Genomic DNA, 19,581 nt, shown 5'->3' with positions numbered 1-19,581 from the left:
TATAAGCAGAATAAAAATTACTTAAAAAAAACAGTTTTGGGGTCTATGTGGTATTCATGTTGTAAGTAAACTGTCATTGAAATTAATAGCCATTGGCTTGAATAAAGTAATTATTATGATTTTCTCCTGTAATTTTCTACTTTATTTCTAAGACATTTCTGCCAGTATTAAGCTATCAGAGAAAAGGGTGGTAAGGAGACTGATTTTCAGGTCTCTCTGTTTGGCCTAACAGAAACAGATAATACATGTCAGTTAAGTTTCTGAACTTTAAAAAACACATTTAATTGTTACAGTCACAGTACGAGCTCTATATCTGCCATGGTTTAGCGTGGTCTGTTCTGTCAATGCTCATTTTGCTATTTAACTTCCAGTGTAATGTTATGGGGGGCGTGGATAAGCGTTGCTTGGCCATGAGAGAACACATAAAGGGATTCATGGTCCTAAAACAGTGGGTCAGTTATCATGAACATGTGTGGTCCCTACCTGTCCCCTCTTTGTATGAGCCTGATGGTCCTTCCACCTTTTCACTTAGGACCCAGCACATCCTAAGAGCAAGCCTGTGTGGCTGTGCAGTCTTGCCTAGAACATGGTGGGCTAAATAAAACTTTTCTTTATAAAGCACCCAGTTTGAGATCTTGTTATACATAACCCACAGCAAGGAAAACCAGACTGAGGTTGCACCATACCATTAAGGTTCCCAGTTAAAAAGGAGGAAACAGGTATCCACAGAGGGGAATTTACTTGAGTGTGCCCACAGAGAATGTAAGTACCTGAGGCAGGGCTTGAACTCAGGAACTTGCTAAACATCAAATAACCAGGGGTAGAGTGTAATCACTGTGCTGAGCCACTCCTTCCAAGGTGGAGATACCCTCCAGGCCGGTGCAGATATGTAAGGCCTTGTAGATGACTAGTCAGTCCATAGCACTGAAAAGCTGAGCTATTGCTATGTGTGTTGAAATGGATTCAAATTCATCAACGATAGAAAAACTCATTTTCCTAAGACTATGACAATGCAGGGAAAATCCTGGCATCCTTAGCAACTATTGGGTGTGAGTGTCATGTGTTTGTTCTTGAGTAAAGACATAATAAGGGAAGGAAGGATGGAAACACTCGTCGGCATTGGTTTACTATCCTCAGGTGACAAGTGAGTTTGTCTTGGTAGCCACCTCTCATCCTTTTCATTCCCACCATCATGTGTGGCTTCTCCTCCATCGCTGGCTTAGCAACCTTTTGCTGTAGCTAAGACCCCATACCTGACAGTCTGGATCCGTACCTAAGGTTAACACGTACCAGCCAAAGGCTTTGTAGTCCCAGCCTGCATTTTGATGTCAGAGTAAGAGGGGGGAATTTATCTCCTGTGAGTCACAGGCACCGAGACGCTGGGAAAGTTTCTCTAGTTTCTCTCTAGCGGGGCGAGTGGGCAAAACTAGTCCCAGTGGATTCCAAGTTAATTTGACTAATTCTTTCACCACTTGTCAAATGAAAGTACTTTTGTTTAGGTAACAAAACAAGCTGTTTCCTCTGCCATGTCTCCAGTGGGTAGTATAGGCACTTCTGGCGAACACACATTACTGCTAACTGTTATGATGTTTGCTGTCAAATTCATTTATTTATACAACTGTTGTAAAAAGCCCGAGGCCCATAAGCAGCCATGAAAGATTTCAGAGTCATGGTGTGGGGTCAGAAGAGGGGGAAAAAAAGTCTCCACTGGTTATGAGAAAGGAACTGACACAGGAAATGGTCACATATGGCACAGATTTATTGTGTCCGGGCCTTCCCATTCAAATCTCATTATAGCCACTGCTCTGAGCAGGCCACAGCACTGTCCCATTCATTTCAGTTTTGGCATTCCAGCAGAATTACTGTGGCTGCTTCAAAAAAAGGCGCTGGAGAGGTGGTAATTTTATCATTCTGAGGAAAGAGTGTGCCAGGAATTGCACTTGTAAAGAATGATGTTGCTCGTCCTTCTCTTTTAGCTATGAACACTGCTTTGTTGAAAGCTAGCAGACAAGGCTCAGCAGCAAAAGAGAAGAGGAGACGAGAAGAGGGCTGGGATGAGGTGGGGAGTGGGGACAAAAGGAATGAATGGAGTTTGGATGACATTGGAAATCATCCTGGATTTTTAGGGTGGGTTGTTTTCTTCAATGGTGGAAAAACAAAACAAACAAAAACAAACAAAATGTTCTGTTTGAACTCACATGCACACACATTTCAATGCATGTGTGAGTATTTCTCTCACCTACATTTTCTAGAAATATACATTATTAGGTCAATGTTTTAATGATTGTAACTTGTCTCCTTCAACTCTGTAGGTGGGGATGAATCATTTCAACACTTACCACGAGGTAAACACGATTTTGAGCTGAGGGCAGAACCAAAAGAGGGCTGTGAAGTTGTTTTCAGGAGGATTCTTTGGCAGTTATGGAGAATGTAGGAGCATGTAGTTCTTGACAGGTGCTCATTTAGTACCCTGAACATAGATTATCTCATTTTCGGGTACACTTCAGCCCATGGGTTGTGTGGGGCTCTTAATCCCTCTACACATGAGAAAACCGAGTCAGCAGGAGGATGAGGAGCCTATCCAGGGCTTCAAAGTACAGGAGGCAGGATGCAATCAGTGCTAAACTTGATCTCTCAGTGAGCTGACTTCCTGAGCCTGCATTTGCCTGGAATGTTTTCAATGTAGTATTCAAATAATAGATTTCATAATTGGGACCATATCCATTGATGTTTGTAGGTGAAATTTTATTCCCATAATCCTCCGACAAAAATACTGAGCCGCTTACTATTTCAAGAGGTGTATAACTAATGAAATTTCAACACAGTAAGAGAATATAAATAGTCCCTGGGTTCTGTTTGAATGCTCTCCTATCAATAAAGGTAGAGAAAACATTAAAAATGGCTGGTTCAGAAGAAAGAGCTGTTGGATCCACTTGTCACCCTCCTCCCTGCCACCTCACCCCATTGCTGTCATCCCATCATTTATCCTACCTTTTATCATTCATTGTTTTTCTCAAAATCATACAGTTATTAAAGATAAAAAAATTACTGTGAAACACTCACCAAGGTAACGCGAGAGAGGCCGAAGCTCTGCTAAGCAAGCTTGCTTTGTGTGTTTACAGGCTTCTTGGAGTTTTCTGTTTCTCCTCCACCACCTTGGGAAGGTGTCCCCACTGACCATCAGGACCAGTCTGAGGACACTGGTGAAACTGCTCATGAGCGTGTAGGAGATGCTGGGATTAGTAGCTCTGGATAGCCACAACCCTTTCACACCCACAGCGCTGCATTCTCCTCACCGAGCAGCTTTCCTGCCATGGCTGTCTTCACTTTAGAGTTGTCTTCAGATCTGCACATCTCATGTCCCACAACCATGAAACCCACAACACCACACCTTGTAGAATGGCTTTGTTGTTGTTGTTGTTGTTGCAAATGATGTCTAAGGTAGTCACTTTTGCTCCCAAGTGACACTCTCTAGCTAATTATAAAAGCCAATGCAGAAATGAATTATTTTTGACATTCCAGGGCTAAACATTGAATATATGATATACTTTTTCAATCCAATGACACCATTTCTCAAATTTTTTACACTAATAAATATTTTGAATTTATAATTACCACCATTACCTATAGATTACTTATTAATATTGTGATATTCATCAATATCTGAACAAATATATGTGTTTGCTTTATAATAACTATAAATGGCATAGTATGGCCATTCAGCAGGACTTAAAGATCTCAAGTTCTAGACTTCAATTTAGCATAGTTATATTTTGTTTAGATATCAAATATATTACATGGAAGATCACTCTCAACTTGTCTTTACCAAATAATCCCAACACATATTCATTACTTTCAAAGTTTTAAAAAAGCCTTTTTAGTTAGCATTTCTCCATCTTTGAAACAAAAGACTGTTCTGTTGGTTGTATCTGAAATAAACAAAACATATTTGTTTTAACAATCTCTTTGAATATCTGTATTTCTTTCTTTGGGCATCGAGAAGCACAGCTTTGAGATTTGAGTGTCGCTCCTCATAGCTCAAGGATTAGCAACAACCATAAACGGGGAGACACTCAACCTGTCCTCGCTTATTTGATCTGTGCCCATTTGTATTTGTTAAATTTGGAATAATGAGGTATAAATATTGTTTGACAGAAGAGAGTTGTAAATTATTTATTCTCAGTTCTTGAAAACAAGTGAGTGATTATTTATTTTGTTTATGTCAAAATCTCCTATAGTTTGCGGTACTTTGTGAAATATATCACAGGACTGCTAAAAAATATTGTTGAGGGAAATGGTGGCATTAACCTCGAGGAAAAAATCATTAATGTTGATGTATTTCATTCTATTTTAAACATATAAATTTTTCTCTTTTGTTGAAAATGGGAAGATGGAAGGATTCTGTGTGCCTTTGAGTCAAAGCATTTATTTTAGAAATACTTTTTTTCCTTTCCTTCTGATCCATTTTTCTAAATAAAAGATAGAAGTCATTTCTTATTTTTTTTTTCTTTTCTGTTAATTTTTTTTTCTCTAGCAAAGATGACCCCTTTGGCATATTTTCTTTTCAAACGTGAAATGAGGTGGAAAATCCTCATTTCACGACAGGAAGGACAAATATTGACACAAAGTTAATATTTGTTAGAACCCTGGAAGCTACCTGAGTACACACACACACACACACACACACACACACACACACACACACACACACACACAGAGTTATTTCTCCTTCTAAACCAGACACAATTAGCTTTCCCCTTTCCTGGGGTTAGGTCTATGGCTTCTAGTCTGGGGAAAGGAGGAGAGAGTGTGTTTTATGTCCAGGATATTTTAGGAAGGTGAAAGACACACAAAGCAAGTGCTCATGTGCACATGTGCATACACAAATGCAACCTGCTTAATCAAATTTCCCGCACTGAAAGCAGAGCTTCTGGAGTTTGTCACTGTTCTTGTCTCCCTGAACGCAATAGCATATGCCAAGCCAATGCTCACTGGTCACTCAGCATTCATTATGACCTGTCCACTCTTGCCTTTTTGAGAGGAATGCCCTGGGGTGACTGGGTGGCTGCCCTGACAGGCTGTATCACTTATCTATTCACATTGATTATCAAAGTCAGCTGTGGCCAGGCCTTGCTTTCTCTCCTTCTTCTCTCAGCCCCTCTTACAAGCACCCCTGCCTGGATTTTCATGAGGAAATAATCAGATTAGGCCTTTCACGGTGAGTTCATATGGAGTTCTCTTTCTCCCGTGTGCTACTAACTGAATAAACGTGTTTAGTGGTAAATTGTAAATGACATTATGATTACCAAAGCCAGCATGGGTTTCATTTAAAAGTGATCAGAATTGCAGACCACAAAAATTGTGACTGGCAGATGAGGCCATTTGGTGAAGTGGGAAAGGAAAAGACAAAAACAAGTGAGAAAGATAATCATTACTCAAAACTAACCTTCTCCAATTGAGAAAAGCAGGAGAGGAAAACATCAATAGGCGGGAACAATGGAAGGCTATTCAGACATGAGTCTAGACTGTGACCATGGGGTCTTACCATCAGCACTGCGGGTTGAACCAGGAGGCCTGTTTGTTGTCTGTAGCTTTTTCTTAAGCACTGACCATGTATTCTCGGCTATAATTAAGAGCCATGCCCGTTTGGCAGCTCTTCAGCCCTACTATGTTGTGTGTTGGTGCTTGAAAACTTATTATTATTGTTGTTGTTAATTTTGCCTCTTGACAAACTGAAAACACGAGCATTGATTAACTGTACAGATGTCACAGAAAAACGAATGACAGGCTATTAACAAAACAACGCATCTCCTAGCCACGGCTGAATTCCAAAGATATTAAGATAGAATTTGTAATTTAGAAAAAGCAAGAGTTCACATTTGGCTACAAGGGTGGATCTTTAATATGACTTACTGGAAAGATTTGGGTAATTATCTTTGTTAAGACTGTGGTGATAATTTTCTTCTCCTGGCATACCATGATAAAATATTGATTTGAAGGGGCAAATAATAACACACAAAAGCACAAGAGATTTTGCTAAACATATAATTTGACAACCATCAGGAATCTTCCCACCCATATGTGCTCATTAAGAAACTGCGCAGGGAAAGCTTCCAAAGTTTTGGCCCTCCTCACTGTGGTGGTGTGTACCATGCCAGAACTTTATATCCAAATACTGTTTCCTGGATATCCTCTAGATGTAATTTTATTTTACCAGGCACAAAATAAAAAATTGAAGTTTAGAAGTTCTAGTTGCTCCTCCTCCTCCTCTTCCTCCTCCTCTTCCTTCTCCCTTCTCCTTCCTTCCTCACTTCTAAATAATGTTGCTGAGTCAATATGACTGTGATTCAATTTTATATCTAAGAAGTAGAAATAATTAAACTTACCAAGGGAGACAGAGATTAAAGAAGAAAGGCAAGTAAAAGGGAAGAAAGAAGGAAGGAAGAGGGAGAGGGAAGGTCTATTAGCCTTATGGTACAAAGGCTTCTTTAAGGTGAAACCAACTTCTTGGCCATTGAAATCCTTATCTTACTGTGCCCTCTTCCTGATGCCATTCCTAAAAGTCTTGGGCATCTTGTCAGATATTTCTGTATCTAAAGCTTTCCTCAGGCATCATGTTATGATGCCTTATAAAAGCATGAATTGACCAGTTGGCTACCACTAAAATCCATTGAATAAGTCAGAGAACTTTATTGACCAAAACGATGTGAAACTCAAATGCTTGTGGTTTTCATACAGCTTTTAGTATAAGACTATAGTGTGTTTTGATAAATATCTATTCTGGCCACAATGAAAAACCAGCACCACCATCTCCAATGCAATGCATCTCTTTCCTGAGATGCTCTGGAGCTCTGTAACTACTTATTTCCTGTGTCCAAAATTTGCTCCCGGAGGTATATGAAATCTTGAAGTTGGAGCCAGACAATCATTAACTCCAAGGAGCATATTTTGCCCCCTTTACTCCAATAGGCCTCTATTGTGTTATGAAGAAATCAGTTTCTTTATGTCACACCAAGCTGGGTTTCCTTCGCTGATCTATGCTGTTCCCATACTGTGTGTGTGATATCCCTCTGGATACTCCTCGGAGACTGACAGCATCTGGTTTGCTCATTGGTCTTACTAGTGTGCATGGCTTATTGTCACTCAGTAGACAATATTCTTCCCTCCTAGGAGGTCAGAGAAATTGACCCACTGTTTTGTCTCCATCCTAACATGTTTACCAAAGAGTGTGATTCTTATCAAAGTAGGTAATTTAGCCCCAAACCTTGACAGGTGTGGGAATAAACAAAGAACACCCAAAAGACAACAAGCAAAGGCCAGTCATTCTGAACTTGGTACAAAGGGGTCATCTAATCCCTTTTGTATTTGACACAGACTTAAAGGCTGACAGTAGGGTGGAAGGGTTTGTAGTGAAAGTTAGGGAAGGATCAGTGAGAATTAGCGGCATGATGGCACTTCACTAGAGACTCTCTGAAATAAGCCAAACCCAAACAAAATGAACTCAAACACAAAAGTGAAGCCAATTGGTTAGGGATACTTATTTATTTATTATTTATTTATTTATTTATTTATTTATTTATTCATTCATTCATTCATTCATTCATTCATTCATTCATTCATTCATTCATTTCCCAATTGCTCTACATTGGAAGTTGAGGGAAAAAAAAAGAATACTAATAAGAATTGGGGAAATTTAGGGAAATGGGCACCTATTAATAAAGAACTGCTGAATGATTAGAGGTTTTTTTTCCCTATGTCTTGTCGGTGCAAATAGAAATGTAGCTACCTGGGATGGCCACTGCAGATTGGGGGAATGTGGCTTAGCTCTCTATACTATCTGGCTATTGTGTTCTATATCCAGGCCTATATGTAGGTCATCTTTAAGTACTCTCTTGAAACCTAATTGACCAAGAAAAGACCTTCAGTTAAAACAAAAAGAAAGAAATGATGTAATCAGGTATGCTTTCCTCCCCAATGCACTTAACTACACAACCACACAATTATAGTACTGAAAATTTCATCACTACTAACCTTCCAAGTCAAGAACTACAGGGTTCCTATAACCCATGCCATCCCAGACCACCCAATCAAAAGTTCTTTCCTTGTGACACCAAACCCACTGTGCCATTTTACTTCCCTTCTTAAGTAGCTAAATGAGCTATGCTTCAGTTTAGTTATTTGTCAATATTTTATCACTGGTTACCAACCTTCTCTTTTCTCCTAGTCAAGCATAAACCCAGTATTGCATGAACCCATTCACCTTGTTTGTTCATACCTTCTTACCAGGCCTTTCCAAAGCATTTTTCACAATACACACAGACTTTCTGTGAAGACCATTTTCAGGGCTTTCGTTGACACAAATCTCCCATGTGTCACTACAGGAGCTCTGTAGCAGTATGATTACATGGATTATGTTTTTATAAAATATTTAAAACTATGGTATTTTAATTGAGGCTAGTAAAGATGTTGTTCTTTCTATTCTAAATTCCCCGTTTACCTTGGAATATCTGTGGTATTGCGTGACAATGGACTGGCCACTGCTTGGGATCTAAGAAATGGGAAACACAATAGGATATACTTTAGATCTGGGGTTAATAGGAGAGGGTATGGCTTTTGTAGTTTGCCAAACACTTCTATATAAAATTACTCCTCTATGGTAACATTGGCTTACCCAGTGCTATAGCACACAGGGGCCAGAACCCAGGCTACTCTGTGATATGGACTGGTCCTGATTTAAAAGGAGAAAGTGAAAGGTAGAAGAGATATGGATTTTGAAGTGACCCTGCCATGAATACTGGTTTGCCAAACTGTATCCAATATCACAGCTTCTCTATAAGTAAAAATTTTAAAGAAAATACCACTTTTAACAATAATTATAAATATTTATATGTACCAGAAATGAAAAGTAGAGATGAAAGAATCTCTTCTAAACAAGTAACGCTAGAAAACAAATACCAATCCTCCCAGATAAAGGAAAAGAGGTATTTTCTTTCTAAGTCCTTCGTGGGAAATATGAAAATCTGTATCATACAAAGAAAGAAGATAAAAGTATGTAATGAAATGTAGGAAAATTGATGAAGCAGGATTAAATAAGCTAATGAATTATTACTTTTTTGATTTTATAATTTTATGTTATTTATAATAGCAATTCAATTTGCATTAGTTTTTGTTTGTTTATAAAGAAATGGGTTTCTGTGAGACATTTGCATATATATGTATTAATATAGTTTGTCCTTATTCTCCCTTCCTGCTGCCTGCCTTTACCTCCTCTACTCCTGCCCCTGGTTCTCCTTCTCATGACAACTACTTCTGACTTCTGTTGGCATGATATTTGTATTGTGTTATTTTTTCACTTGTTCCCCTCAGATCTTAATGAGGATTATTGAGAACTTACAATTTAGTTGTGATTTCTCTCATTTTGATTAATATTCAGCCAGTGGGAAGAAGGCAAATATGAACGAAGTACAATGGTACATGTATATGAAAATCATAATAAAGCCCATTGAAACTCTTCATGGTGCTGAAAGGTACGCTGTATGCTACTGGAGGAAAAAGTCATCATCAGTATTACCCAGCTACCAACCCTGTGTTCTTCTACAACAGTGACTGTCCTGTAAGACATACTGGTGCAATACTGGTATAAACATTATGAGAGTAACCAAACACCTTCTCTTTTTTCTAAATTAGATTTAAGGCCAACTCCATGAGATGGAATCCATATTTGATACTGCTGAAGCAGCCAGGTGCCTGAGAATAGATAGGCATTGGCCCCAGGCGAAAACATCCTATTATTCTGCTAGAGGGACATAGTTGTAAAATGACTTCTAATGACATACTGTTATACCCACAGATCAGTGCTTCACTCAACACTCATCAGAGAAGTTTCTTTTTTCAGTTTAAGGGAATTAACACAGAGACCTATAGCTGAACAGTGTGCAGAGTGAGAGACTTTGGAGTACTCAGTTTAGTCAGTTCTTACTAAACTCCTCCCCTTGAGGCTCAGGGATTTATGAAGAAGAAAAAGCAGAAAGAATCTAAGAGCCAGATGTGATTGACTCTAAGGAAACTGTATCTTCCAGACACAACTGGACGGATACACATATGACCTCACAGAGACTGTGACAGCACACACAGAATCTGCACAGTTCCAAACCAGACAAACTCCCAGCACTGAGAAGGGGAGCCAGGCATAAAGTTCCAGCCCTAACCAAGGAGCTGTTAGCAATTGATGCTTTCTGGGAAAAGGAAATTCAGTTTTCTCTAATGGAGTGTCACTAGGTACATCAACCACACACCAGAGCAGGCCCCATGAACAGGAGCAGTTGGCCAGCACAAAATGAATTCTATGTTTCTTTTGCAGGCTTTTTGTCTTTGTTTTCATTTTTAATTTTGAAAGAGAAAAATGAAGTTGGTGGGTAGGGAGGTGAGGAACACCTGGTAGGACTTCAGGAGCCAGAAGAATATAATCAAAATATATTGTATAAAACAATTTTTAAATAAAAACTAATCTTAAAAAAGATTTAATGATTAAAATAATTGTGGCTTTTTAATATAGAGGCACAATATGTATGTCTCCATAATTTACATTTTTCATTAGAATGTCTCTTGAATTTTACTATACAATCTTCATTAAACATACTTTTTTTCAGTATCAAAAAAGAAAATCAATAAATAAAGAAAGAACAAATTACATTAAAATAAATAATATTCCTAATTTAGAATTAATAATTTTGAACCTTTTTTTTTTTTTAGAATGGTTCACTCAGGTGAGCACTAAAGTCTGAATGGGTTGTTTACTCCTGTGGTTTATGCTATTTTTCTCAATCTAAGAGCATTTGCATCTCACCTCTGGCCCCTAAGCCCATCCCTCAGTCCCATCCTCCTCAAAGATGAGAATGCCTTCAACCTTCTGCGACCTCTGCCATGCACACCATCTTCCTTCCAGTTTTAGAGGTAGAGTCTTTCAAATTTTCCATCCTCACCTGGTCCACAGGGGCTCCATATTCTTCCTTAAATTCTCAGGAAGTTTGCTCTAAGTAATTGACTTCATCTAACTCCATTTGAATTTTTATATTATTTTCTATTATATGGCAAACTTTTACTTGGGTCTTGACACAATCTGTGGTGATATTGTGTTCCCCAAAGTATTGTGCACCCTAATAAATTTATCTAGGGCCAGAGAACAGAACAGCCACTACATATAGAGGCCAGAAAATGGTGGCACACATACCTTTAATCCTAGTATTCCAAAGGCAGAGATCTGTCTGGATCTCTGTGAGTTCAAAGCCACACTGGAAACAGCCAGGCATGGTAACACATGCCTTTAATCACAGGAAGTGATGGAAGAAAGCAGAAAGGTGTATAAGGTATGAGGACCAGGAACTAGAGTCTGTTAAGCTTTTAGGTTTTTAGCAGCAGTTCAGCTGAGATTCATTCTGGATGAGGACTCAGAGGCGTCCAGTCTGAGGAAACAGGATCAGCCAAGGAATTGGCAAATTGAGGTGGCTGTGGCTTGTTCTGTTTCTCTGATCTTCCAGCGTTCACCCCCAATACCTGGTTTATTTTTTTTATTAATAAGTCCTTTTAAGATTGATGCTACAACAATCATGTTTTCCTTTCATCCTGATGCACCATAAGAAGCTGCCGGTAACCTGAGCAGGAGTTGACTTCTTTCTGATGTTTCATCTTGAGTTGCAGACTGGTTTGCCTCAATAACATTACTTAAATTTCATTTTTCTATTAATTTTTGGATACAAGGTCTCATAGCCCTGGCTGCATTGAAAATTAGGAATTACTTTTCATCCCACAGAATCATTTCCTTTGTGTAGAATATTGTTAATATTCAGGATTTCTGTTGTATGTGGACCTGTACTATTAGAGATGACTGTAATGGCTTGGTAGGATTGTTTTTCTGTCTATTTTAACTTGTCTTAGAAGAGAAATATTTTTCAGTTAGCCATGATGATATGTCCATTATATAATGACACTGCCCAGTGGATAAAGGCTAGTCCTGTGCCGCATTTTGCCTTTTATGGAAAGACTGAGAAAGTAACATCCTAGGTGACTACCATACTGACAAGGAAATTTTGGCTTTGACTAATGTGAGTTTCTCAGTTATTGAAATGCTATATTTTTCATAAGCTCTGGAAACCTTGAAATAATTTGATTGTTATTTTGGCAAATCTTGGAAATATGAAGGCCTCTTTTAGCAAAAAGATATACCTGGGAAAATATTGCTTGTGTGGATGTACACATGTTTATATGTCTATATATGTGTATGCATGTATGGATGTGCATATGTATGTATCTATATATGTTTGTGTGTATAACTGTACTTATGTATACGTGTGTATGTGTGTGTGTACGTGTGTGTGTGTGTGTGTGTGATTTCCTTTTTTTTTTTTTTTTTTGGTTTTTCGAGACAGGGTTTCTCTGTGTAGCTTTGCGCCTTTCCTGGGACTCACTTGGTAGCCCAGGCTGGCCTCGAACTCACAGAGATCCGCCTGGCTCTGCCTCCCGAGTGCTGGGATTAAAGGCGTGCGCCACCACCGCCCGGCGTGTGATTTCCTTTGAGACACATTTGTACATCCTTATAGAAGTACATTATGGTAATCCAGCACATGATTACAATGTGTAATAATAGAATTCAGACATTACATATTTTCAAGTGTTCAAACATTATCATTTTTATGTGTGGGAATTTTGTATTCTTCTAGTAATTTTGAAACATATCAAGATTGTTTTAATGAGTAATTACTCTACTGTATTAAAAGAGACCAGGATAATTTAGATTGTTTTTTCAGTACCTTTTTTTCCTCAGACAGCAAAAGTTACAGAGTATAAGATTTGGAAAGAAAGAATTCTTAATTAAAAGTAGACTGGGTGAAATTATGTTAGATTGACAGGTTTTCATTTGGGAAGTGGAGTCTACAGGAGGAAAGTATAGTGAGAGTATTTTGTAATAACTGATGTCTAGTGAAACTCCTTTTGAATATGATTTGTACACTTCAAATATCAAGTTGAAATCTCTTTCCCATTTCAAGGCATGATTGGGATACAAACAATTCAGCTACAGTGTTGGGAGGAGGGCTTTTCAGGAACTGATTAGAATTAGAGAAGAGCATCCAGGTGGAACCCCATGAGTGAGTGCTGGTAGCTAGATAAAAGAAGTGAAAGAGACTAAACACTGTACACAGATGCATTCTCTGTAGGTCTTTTTGAGTAATCATATTGCTGAGAGGTCATGGGTACATTTCCCCTGCCATTGTCTAGGGGACACTATGTAACAGCTGACATCCTGAACCTCTGGTTTTTTATCATCTTTCTGCTGGCTCTTCCTTGATTTCCCCTGAGCCTTAGGTGTAGAGGTTACATTGAAGATATACTGGTTGGGGCAGGGCACCACACTGTGACTTTTTGTCTGCAATGGGACCAGTGTTGGATCTCTGTAACAGTCTCCAACTGTCCCAAAAAAAACAAAACAAAACAAACAAACAAACAAACAAAAAACAACTTCCTTGATGAGAAGTGACAGCTACACTCATCTGTGTACAAGGATAAGGATTTTAAAGACAGTTCAATTGTGTTGGTTTAAGGACCTGGCGATAGTAGAGTCTCCGCTGAGGTCTGTGATCTTTTCAGTCATGCGCAGTTGGCTACGTGTATGGTACTAGATGTGAATACCCCCCAGTTGAAGAGACCTTCAATCAAGGGAGGTGGCTCTGCCACTATTGCGCCATTATAGAGTCCTTGCTGGTCCAGGCATTGCTGGGGTTCGTAAGCTTATAGCTGAGTAGGACTTTGGATTGCTTTCTTCCCTTGTCAAACAACTTCTTTTGTTTTCTAGCTTTAATAAAAGTTATAAATGTCAAAATTGTACCTAACTAGTGGGTGCAGTGTGCTGTTTCAGTATGCGTGCACATTGTGAAATGATATTTGTTACTGGTTAGTTTAAATGACAATCCATTTCTAGTTACTATGTTAGTACATGGGCAGACATACATCTATGTGATAAAACACTTTAGACCTGTTATCTTAGCAAATTTCAGATATATAATATAATACATTATTAATTACAGTTACAGTACTGTACGTGAGAATTTTTTGTAAATTCTTAAAATATTGTACACAGCATTGCTTTTAGAAACTTCTCTCTTCTCTTCTCTACTCCATCATATTCCCAATCAATGGGGATCGAACCATTGTATATTAGAAGCAAGTGCTGTATGACTGAGCCACTTCATTCCAGTCCTTTTAAGCTTTTTACAATTTTGAATCAAAGTTTTGGAATCTCTTAGTCAAGGCTTCCCTTGAACTTGTGTTCTTCCTGAGTTAATCAAAAAAGTACTTGGTAATTCAAGCACAAATTGCCACAAAGACAGAAATTTCTTCGTATAGTAGTGTTCAGACTAAAAATTCACCTAGAATAATCCCTTAATTGCATTGCATAAATGTTGACATATTAAAGCCTTCATTGTGTCAGTTTGAAATGCTTCATGGGATTCCCTATTCTAGTTTCACCCCTTTGTTTTTGTTCATTTTATTGCCCCAGGAATGAAGCATCACTGTGGTCACTAAACTCACTGAAACTATGTGAAACTTTGATGTAGATTTTTAATTTAAAAAAAAAATGGAAAGATGTAGGCAAAGGATAGGTCTTTCTCTGATGCCATCTTTATTAGTTTCCTAGGTTACTTTGACAAGAGCTTGCACAAAAGCGAATTAAAAATATCTAGAAAGCATGCAAGAAGACTGTGACTCCCAGTTTGAAAGAGAAGAACTGTGCAGCATAGTGAAATAGCACTCTGGGCTCAGAATAAGAGCTACTCTGGGTGGAAGGTTTGGGAATGGCAGGCATGGTGAGCAATGCTACTCTCCTAAATAGTTTTAGCTCAGTTACCATTTTCATCTCGGCTCTATTCCTTGTCAGCTAGTCTTCACACTAATTGTTTCATCTATTCCTCTTCTTCTGTATTTATTTGTGTGTGTGTGGAGGGGGATACATTTCAGTGTCAGTGTATGTCTGTAAGTCCTCTGTTCTGTTCCCTCAGTCCTTCATGGAGCTGCAGTGTGGTAGCGTGAGAAGGTCTGGTTTTTGAAGTGAAGTTCCTAAAACCCTTTCTTTTTTCAGTCTTGGGGATCAAACTCAGAGCCTCACACCTGCTGGCAACGACTCTGCCATTAAAGAGCAGTCCTGCCTCCTCACGTGCCTTTAGATAATGTGACAGGGGAACCTTTGGTTGTAGCATTTGGAGATGCTGACATAGAACTCCTAAAACCTTTGTAACAATCCGAGGGATATGAATGTCTGCCCAGAATCTAGTTCTTAGACAGCAGGGAAGTACTGTGAGCTAGTGAAGGGGTTTGCTTTCCCTGTCCCTCCTCCCCTCCCTCTGTCCCTTCCTCCTTCTCCCGCTTTCCTTTTATTATTATTTTTTTTCAGATTAGTAAAAAAATTAAAAGGTTTCAGTATGGAGTACCATGCGTATTTGTTTTCATTGATCTTACTCCCATCCCCCCATGCCCCTTCTGGGGTCCCTCGTTGTACCCCCTCTCCTTTCATGTTCCATGCATTGTGCTCCGCTCTTTCACCCCAGTTGAGCTCTCCCTCAGACACACTTTTCCTTTCCACACTCCCCTTCTTAGTATCATTAGCCCCACACCTCGCACACATCGATATAAAATTAAAAGCTAATGTACACACACTATAGAAAAACATGTGGTATTTGTCTCTCAGAGTCGGGAATTGTTTGCTTGCGATAGTAATTTTTTTCCAGCTTCATCAGTTTCCCCACAAATACCATTATTTCCTTTTCTATACAGCTGAATGAAACTCGGCTGTGCATTTACACCCATTTTCATTATCCATTCATGAACTGATAGACATCTAGGTTGGCTTTACCTAGCTATTGTAAACAGAACACCAATAAACATGTAGGTGTACCTATGGTAAGACTTTAAATTCTCAGTGTATTTAGAATGGTACGACTGTACCATAGAGTTCTACTTTTAGATTTTTTTTTTTATTTTTATTTTTTTTTGGTTTTATTATTATTATTATTATTATTATTATTATTATTATTTTACAACACCATTCAGTTCAACATAATAGCCACAGAATCCCCTGTTCTCCCCCTCTCGCCCACCCCTCCCCCCAGCCCACACCCCATTCCCACCACCTCCAGATCAAGGTCTCCCCCGAGGACCGGGGTTGACCTGGTAGACTCAGTCCAGGCAGGTCCATTCCCCCCTCCCAGACCGAGCCAAGTGTCCCTGCATAAGTCCCAGGATTCAAACAGCCAACTCATGCAACGAGCCCAGGACCTGGCACCAATGCACAGCTGCCTCCCAAACAGATCAAGCCAAATGACTGTCTCACCCGTTCAGGTGGCCTGATCCAGTTGGGGGCCCCTCAGCCTTTGGTTCATAGATCCTGTGCTTCCATTCATTTGGTTATTTGTCCCGGTGCTTTATCCAACCTTGGCTTCAACAATTCTCGCTCATATAAACCCTCTTCTTACTCACTAATTAGACTCCCAGTGCTCCACCAGGGGCCCAGCCGTGGATGTCTGCCTTCAGATTCCTCAGTCCTTGGATGGGGTTTATGGCACCACTATCTGGGTGTCTGGCCATCCCATCGCCAGAGTAGGTCAGTTCCTGCCATCTCGCGACCATTGCCAGCAGTCTTTTGAGGGGGTATCTTTGTGGATCTCCGTGGGCCTCCCTAGCTCTCTGCTTCCTCCCCTTCTCACCTTCTCATGTGGTCTTCATTTACCATGGTCTCCTATTCCTTGTTCTCCCTCTCTTTTCTTGATCCAGCTAGGATCTCCCACTCTTTCCCTCGACTGTCGCCCTTCATTGTTCCCACTCATGACCAGGCTATTCATGTAGATCTCGTCCATTTCTCCGTGTCTTCTTTGGGGTCCCGTTTTCCAGGTAGCCTTACTGGTGATGTGAGTAGCAGTCTAGTCATCCTTGTTCCACATCTAGCATCTTCCTATGAGTGAGTACATACCATATTTGTCTTTCTGAGTCTGGGTTACCTCACTCAGGATGATTTTTTCTAGATCCATCCATTTGCCTGCAAACCGTGTGATGTCGTTGTTTTTCTCTGCTGAGTAGTATTCCATTGTGTATATGTGCCACAATTTATTTATCCATTCTTCAGTTGAAGGGCATCTAGGTTGTTTCCAGGTTTTGGCTATTACAAACAATGCTGATATGAACATAGCTGAGCAAATGCTCTTGTGGTATGATTGAGCATTTCTTGGGTATATGCCCAGGAGTGGTATAGCTGGATCTTGGGGGAGATTGATTCCCAATTTTCTAAGAAAGCGCCATATTGATTTCCAAAGTGGTTGTACAAGCTTGCATTCCCACCAGCAGTGGAGGAGAGTTCCCCTAGTTCCACATCCTCTCCAGCATAAAGTGTCTTCAGTGTTTTTGATCTTAGCCACTCTGACAGGCGTAAGGTGGTATCTCAGAGTTGTCTTGATTTGCATTTCCCTGATGATTAGGGAAGTTGAGCAATTCCTTAAATGTCTTTCAGCATTTGGGATTCCTCTGTTGAGAATTCTCTGTTTAGTTCTAAAGCCCATTTCTCAATTGGACTGTTGGTCCTTTTGATGTCTAATTTCTTGAGTTCCTTATATATTCTGGATATCAGTCCTCTGTCAGATGTGGGGTTGGTGAAGATCTTTTCCCATTCTGTAGGCTGTTGCTTTGCCTTGTTGACCGTATCCTTTGCTCTACAAAAGCTTCTCAGTTTCAAGAGGTCCCATTGATTGATTGTTTGTCTCAGTGTCTGCGTTACTGGTGTTATATTTAGGAAGTGATCTCCTATGCCAAGGCGTTCAAGACTATTTCCTACTTTTTCTTCTAGCAGGTTCAGAGTAGCTGGATTTATGTTGAGGTCTTTGATCCACTTGGACTTAAGTTTTGTGCACGGTGACAGATATGGATCTATTTGCAGCCTTCTACACGCTGATATCCAGTTATGCCAGCACCATTTGTTGAAGATGCTTTCTTTTTTCCATTGTATACTTTTGGCTTCTTTGTCAAAAATTATATGTCCATAGGTGTGTGGGTTAATGTCAGGGTCTTCAATTCGATTCCATTGGTCCACATGTCGGTTTTTATGCCAATACCAGGCTGTTTTTATTACTGTAGCTCTATAGTAGAGCTTGAAGTCGGGGATTGTGATGCCTCCAGAAGTTGTTTTATTGTACAGGTTTCTTTTAGCTATCCTGGGTTTTTTGTTTTTCCATATGAAGTTGAGTATTGTTCTTTCCAGATCTGTGAAGAATTGTGTTGGTATCTTGATGGGGATTGCATTGAATCTGTAAATTGCTTTTGGTAAGATTGCCATTTTTACTATGTTAACCCTGCCTATCCATGAGCATGGGAGATCTTTCCATTTTCTGAGATCTTCTTCAATTTCTTTTTTCAGGGACTTAAAGTTCTCGTCATATAGGTCCTTCACTTGCTTGGTTAGTGTTACCCCAAGGTATTTTATGTCATTTTTGGCTATTGTAAAGGGTGATGTATCTCTAATTGCCTTCTCAGCTTCTTTGTCCATCGTATATAGGAGGGCTACTGATTTTTTTGAGTTGATCTTGTATCCTGCTATGTTGCTGAAGGTGTTTATAAGCTTTATCAATTCCTGGGTGGAATCTTTGGGGTCACTCAAGTATACTATCATGTCGTCTGCAAATAGGGAAAGCTTGACTTCTTCCTTTCCAATTTGAATCCCCTTAATCTCCTTATGTTGTCTTATTGCTCTGGCTAGAACTTCAAGTACTATATTGAATAAGTATGGGGAGAGTGGACAGCCTTGTCTCGTTCCTGATTTTAGTGGAATTGCTTTGAGTTTCTCTCCATTTAATTTGATGTTGGCTGTTGGTTTGCTATATATTGCCTTTATTATGTTTAGGTATGTTCCCTGTATTCCTGATCGCTCCAAGACTTTTATCATGAAGGGGTGTTGGATTTTGTCAAATGCCTTTTCTGCATCTAGTGAGATGATCATGTGGTTTTTTTCTTTGAGTTTGTTTATATGGTGTATTACATTGATGGACTTTCGTATGTTGAACCACCCTTGCATCCCTGGGATGAAGCCTACTTGATCATGGTGGATAATTGTTCTGATGTGTTCTTGGAGTCTGTTTGCCAGTATTTTATTGAGTATTTTTGCATCAATGTTCATGAGGGAGATCGGTCTGTAGTTCTCTTTCTTTGTTGCATCCTTGTTTGGTTTAGGAATCAGGGTAATTGTAGCCTCATAGAAGGAGTTTGGTAATGTTCCTTCTGTTTCTATTATGTGGAACAATTTAGAGAGTATTGGTATTAACTCTTCTTTGAAGATCTGGTAGAATTCTGCGCTGAAACCATCTGGTCCTGGGCTTTTTTTGGTTGGGAGACCTTTAATGACTGTTTCTATTTCCTTAGGGGTTATTGGACTATTTAAATAGTTTATCTGGTCTTGATTAAACTTAGGTATGTGGTATCTATCCAGAAAAATGTCCATTTCTTTTAGGTTTTCCAGTTTTGTGGAGTAGAGGTTTTTGAAATATGACCTTATAA

General features: G+C 39.3%; 1 protein-coding gene across 11 annotated transcripts in view; it reads left to right on the top strand.

The window, feature by feature from the left end:
- Positions 1 to 19,581, top strand: part of Pkhd1 (PKHD1 ciliary IPT domain containing fibrocystin/polyductin) — a 483,551-nt gene that overhangs the window by 419,350 nt on the left and 44,620 nt on the right. The window contains exon 62 of one of the 11 annotated variants that reach the window (XM_076557894.1): positions 3,123 to 7,937. The exons of the other annotated variants lie outside the window; for them this stretch is intronic. Coding sequence (XP_076414009.1) covers positions 3,123 to 3,256 — 134 coding nt within the window. The 3' untranslated portion in view covers positions 3,257 to 7,937. Of the gene's footprint in view, positions 1 to 3,122; positions 7,938 to 19,581 lie in introns of those variants that run through there. 11 annotated transcript variants of the gene reach the window in all.

The sequence above is a fragment of the Peromyscus maniculatus genome, chromosome 21, assembly GCF_049852395.1.
Source record: "Peromyscus maniculatus bairdii isolate BWxNUB_F1_BW_parent chromosome 21, HU_Pman_BW_mat_3.1, whole genome shotgun sequence".
In the NCBI taxonomy this organism is placed as follows: Eukaryota; Metazoa; Chordata; class Mammalia; order Rodentia; family Cricetidae; genus Peromyscus; species Peromyscus maniculatus.
The sequence above is the reverse complement of the archived record's forward strand: the minus strand, read 5'-3'. Positions and strand labels throughout refer to the sequence as shown.